General features: G+C 41.3%; 1 protein-coding gene across 1 annotated transcript; it reads right to left on the bottom strand.

Moving 5' to 3' along the window:
* Positions 1-1,425: 1,425 nt before the first annotated feature.
* On the bottom strand, positions 1,426-4,777 carry LOC148511383 (uncharacterized). Its single transcript, XM_088442274.1, has one exon. It carries the CDS (start codon positions 4,307-4,309, stop codon positions 3,218-3,220), a length of 1,092 nt encoding a protein of 363 aa, XP_088298400.1. The 5' UTR covers positions 4,310-4,777; the 3' UTR covers positions 1,426-3,217.
* Positions 4,778-5,602: the final 825 nt, after the last annotated feature.

Below are 5,602 nucleotides of genomic sequence, written 5' to 3'. Positions count from 1 at the left end.
CTGATGGCTGTATGGAAGATCCGGAATCTGTTACTTAAAATCCCAAAGGCACTTTCCACAAGCTGTCGTGCTCTTGAATGCCTGTGGTTAAAAATCCAGCCCTATTTGGTGAGTACCCTTTGCGGATATGGCTTCATGACATTCTCAAGTAGAGCAAAGGCCTCATGAGCTACAAATACAATATTTAGGCTATACTTTGTTCCTCAGCAGATGGTATGTTGAGGGTTTTGGACATCAGCTTCTAGTAGAAAGTTGTCTGTTTAAAGGAGCTACCATCTGAAGCTCTACCATACTTGTCAACATCCAGAAAAATAAATTCATAATTAGCATTGACCACAGACATCAATACAATGCTACCTTGTAATTAATATAAAAGAATCTGCTGTTGGCAGGTGGGGTTGTCCTCACATGTTTTCCATCTATGGCTCCCCCACAGTTTGGGAAGTTCCATGGCCATGGAATTCTTCAGCAACACTTTGCCATTCCTCTACAGTTGTAGGGAACTAGAAAACATCATGTGAATATCTTTTATACTTTACAGACTGCAACACCTGAACTACCTATCAACCTTTCACCAGAAACAAGCATGACTAGCCAGCAGCTGGATTGTGCAGCTACAGTCGAAGCAGAACCAGTGCCTCCAAAGTTAAAAATGAAAAGAAAAATCAGTGGTTTAGGATGTAAAGGATGAAAACTACCTGCTCATTACGCCAAGTCCTAACACATGCATTTAAAGTATAATGCAATCCCCAGATGAGTGGGATGTTTTTGGTTTTAGTGTATGTATGAGTCAGGAGCAGAGGGCGCATGCCGAGTGCATTGTTTATGAGACAATGTCAAAGGGTTTAGGTGGTCTACTTGAAGCATGAGCCTGATACATATAGACCAATACAGCCTCCCTTCCTAAACCAACCAATGTTGCACACCCCACCTAACTATGGTAGCCAGTCTTCATTGCCCATTCATAATGCCATGTACAGTGGCAAGATGCAGTATGCACCAAGTACCCAGTCACATGATGCTACTCCCACTGGCTCACAATAACACCATTTGTGATTTTTTTTTTTATTGTTAAAATAAAGATTGTTATTTTTTACATTGAGAAAATTATGTAAAATTGCTAGTTAACAAAATGTATATTTTTCCAAAAATGTGCTTGTTAGTTTAAGAAGAAGAAAATAAAAACATTTAAAAGACAGTATAATACGTTATTATACTGTATGGCTGTGTTGTACTGTTTTCTCCGATGCAAATTTTATAGTACCCTTTTTTACAAGTAATACAAAATATGGTTAAAAAAATAAACTATCAATTAGAAGAAAATATATTGCATGAACGAGTCATGGAATCTTTGTACAAACCAAAAAATATTATTTATTCAAATGCCCTCTTTGCAAATACATATTATAGTTATTAATACTTAATTGGCCACCCTTTAGCCTTGACAATTGCAGCACAGCATTTCACCATAATTTCTATAAGAGCTTCAGTCCGCTTTCTTTCTTTTTTTATTTTTAAATGCTTTATTTAGAAAGCTCATAAAAAAAGTGACATAAAAAAACACAAATATAATAAACAGTATACATGAGCCATTTTTTCAATAAAGTAAATAGCAATAAACATGTGGGGGGAGGGGGTGAGAGGGTAGTGTGGGGGGATTGGGAACAGAACTATCAAAAGAAACAAATTATTAAAAAAAAAAAAAAAAAACAGTAAAAAGTAAATACTGGACAGAAAGTGTTATAAATATAGAAAGAAAAACATGCCAATTGGAAAACAGGAGAAAAGAATATTCCAGTCCACTTTCTTTTGGTTGCTGATTTGGTTTTAGAGATCTTATAGCCAATTTTTTGCCACAAATTCAGATTGAGGTCTGGTGGTTGGACTTGATATTGAATTTGCTTGATATGATGGCTCTCAAATCATTTCTCCATAATGGGCCTGATTCAGAGCTGGACGCGAAGGCGATTACACACACAGATCGAGCGATTGTTTGCCATCATGCATGTGTATAAGCCGCACCGTGCGTGCGCTGCGATCACATTGCGACTACGGATGCACAGAGGAATCCATCGGAAAGTGAGTGATAGGTTGTTAGCGTTTGGGGGTGGTAACAGGGGGTGGTCAGAAAAACACAGGCATGTCTGTCTGTTTGAATGTAGTTTCATGGGCGTGCATAAATAAGGCACTGCAATTGCATTCACAGCTCTGCATGTGAGAAGAGCTCCCAAGGCTGAGGCAGGTCAGAAATGCCGCAAGAGCAAGATGGCTGCTCAATGTGCTTCGATATTAACGATATTTACTCAGGTAAGTGATGTTGTACGCATTTAAAAAGGCAGCAGTGGGCATCCTTATGCTCGGGTAAACCTTGCAACTATTAGCATATTTTGGCAGCTGCGATACTCACGATATTGCAGCTGCTATCGCATTAGCGTGCGTCTCTGAATCAGGCCCAATGTTTGCACAATGATACGATGCGTTGTACTCTTTAACAATGAATTCACCTTCCGTAAACATCTCTCTAACTGAAGGAAGCATTCTGCTTCTGAGAGCTTCACAATATATTTGCCAATTCATCATCTCCTCAAACATATAAAGACGACTGACACTAGCTGCTGACATGCAGCCCCAAACCATGAGCTTCACAGGATGTTTCAGTCACGTTGAGGCACTTGGGTGATATTCTTCATTTGAAAAACACAAATGACTTTTACCAGAGGAAATAACTTTTCTCCACTGTTAAAAGATTTTGTTTAACCCAGGTGAGTCGGTGAATTCTTTGTCTATTTTTTTTGTTTTTGATTTACAGTCTCTCAGACCAACTGCTTGCAATGGCTACAAACAGTATGTCGCAGTGCGCCAGACACCAGCTGTTACTTACCAGGTCCGACTGCTGACATTCTTTGATCCCGGCTCTCCCAATCCTCCCCCTGTGGCGGTTCCAGAACACGGGTGGCCGCGGCTCCATAGGGACGCACACGTCGTCCTGTGTAAAATTTAAAGGGGCAGACACGCCAAATGTGATGTCACGTTTAGCTCGAATTTTGAATCTTCTGCCTATATAAGGGGGCTCCTGAGTACAATCCAGTGCCAGAGTAAAGGCTAATACTTTGCTGCCGCGTCCTTGATCTTTGGTCATTGATCCTTGTCTGCTGTTTATTCCTCACCTCAGCTATTCTCCTTGACCTATTTCGCCTCATCCCTGGTACTGCACAGCTCAGTTGGTTCTGATCCGGAATGTCGCCCTGTCTTGTACGTCTTCATACCGACATGCTGTTACCACACACCAGTGCATACCAGCCCCTGCATTAGGCAACCCAGACAGAGGGCCACGACCTGCGAGTTGGGAACAGCTAAATCCACACCTCCTTGCCCTGGTGAAAATCACCAGCACGTTAGACTCCGTGCCTCTGTACTGGGTCTCTGTCAATCCCATGTACGGACAAGCACCACTGTTCTCCCGAGTATTATGACACAGTGCAGACATCAACATTTGCCTTTGTTGTCCATTGCGATAAAAGTTCAGTGCATATGAGGTGCCTGATGCGCCAACAAAATCGATATTGAAATCCCTTTCATGATCTCCTTGACACAATATGGCATCCTCTCGTCTCCAACAACCATCTGTATCAAATAGATACGGATTCAATCCTTCATATGTTAAAATGTCAGATTGTAGACGTGGATGGAGAATTGTCTCTCCAGACATGAGAATGCCCAAATTCACTGCAGTGTACCCTTGCTTTTCCTTACCTGAAACAGGAGCTAGGGAAGAGGCAATACATGTCAGGTTCTGACAACCATGCCACTGAGTGAGCCACCAATTTGTGTGATTCAATGCAAATGAAGGGACAAATGGTTTTATCCGCTGTCTAAGGTTGAATGGATAGTGACCATTATGGAGGGAAGATATTATGTGTTTCAGATTATCTGAGAGTTCACTCTGAACCTGTGTACATGCCAGAGCTAAGTGTGTTCCATCTTGTTCTGCAATTAAACCCACTACCAAACCCCTAAACTTTTCTCGAAGGGCTAAAGATAGAGAAGTTGTGGCATCTATGTGAGAATGCTGTAAGTTTTGAAGGATGTGATCTACATCTAATTGGGTCTTTATTCCTTCTCCTGTATGTTGTGCCAGACTCCCAAGTTTACTCCTCAGAACTTCTAAGTCCATGGTATTTAGAGTCCCTAATCCTAATGCCCCTCCTCCCAAGAATGTGGCAATGATATCTCTTTTGTTCCTACTTTTCCTAAGTTTCAAGCCATCTCTTCTTGCTTCTTGCCCAGATTCTACCCAACCCTTTAGCATGTCTATTTGGTTTCTCACAAACCTTTCACATCTATGGTCCCAGTGATCTACTCTGAAATCCTCTACTGAAATCCTCCAGGTATACAATACAAACTTAACATCCGTTATTATTTTCCATGGAGAAGAGAGTTGGGGAGCAATTACATCTGCTAATTTATGGGCAGGGATTCTACAGGCATCTAAGTGTGGTTTCACTGGTTGTAGATTTTCTGTCTCATAAGGGATTCTGACTATAGTCACACATATCTGTCCTCTCCCTTCAAACAGGTACCACTGGTCACTATCCCCTGGTTGTAAGGAAAGGAATTTTATAGGTTTTATTTTGGAGAGGTAAACCCACTGTGAAAACGTCCAACACTCTTCATCTACTGCTTCACAGAATGGCCATTTGAAAGGTCCATCTATTTTGATATCAAAATTGATATCTCTACCACTGGGGTCCTTCCAATCAAAGGACACATATCTATTCCTGTACTCCTCAGTCATAGGGGTACCATCCATCCATACATCAATTATGGGGGTGTCTTTGTTCAGAACCCGGAGATCAATTGTGAGTCTCCACGTGTTCGTATCCTTCTTCTTTACAGGCCATAAAGGATTATTGCACTTTGAATTTCCCTTTATGACCACTCCCCTATCTTCTAAATCTGCTACAGATTCTACAACAGATTCAATAGCTTCAGGGGGGAAGCGATATTGCCGCTGTGGCGGTGGATCTGGCCCTTGAATGTCTACCTGGACATCAACCATTCTTCCACAATCATTTTTATCTTGTGCCCATAATTCTGGATACTTGTACACAATAGGTTCAAGGTCTTTGTTGTGAGAAACCTCTGGCCATTTATGGACAAGCATGTTGTTTTTGACATTTATGTGTATGGGTGAGCTCAGATAATTTTCTGGGACCCCTCCATACCATACCATTTGCCAGATCCAGAATCCAGCCATTTTGTGTCATTACATCAGTTCCAATGATGTTATCGGATCCTGTGTATTACCACATTGGGATGTTTAATGAGAAATCACTGCTGATTTCTACATGGACCTCATTAATTCTATGAGCTCTCACCCCCCCTTGTTCGTGATCAAAGCCGATCACGATACACTGAGGGCTATCTGGGTCTATATCATGATCCACATTGGTAATTGAAATTTCAGCTCCAGTGTCGAGCATGATTTTTAACCAAATGTTTTTTATTTTTGCCATGATATGGGGTCTCCCTGAAGGATCCAATATGAGGTTACATATTGGTGACAGATCCTTTGGGATCCCTGACCTTCAATCCATCTGCA

The sequence above is a fragment of the Taudactylus pleione genome, unplaced genomic scaffold (assembly GCF_031769625.1).
Source record: "Taudactylus pleione unplaced genomic scaffold, aTauple2 ptg000309l, whole genome shotgun sequence".
Lineage (NCBI taxonomy): Eukaryota > Metazoa > Chordata > Amphibia > Anura > Myobatrachidae > Taudactylus > Taudactylus pleione.
The sequence above is the reverse complement of the archived record's forward strand: the minus strand, read 5'-3'. Positions and strand labels throughout refer to the sequence as shown.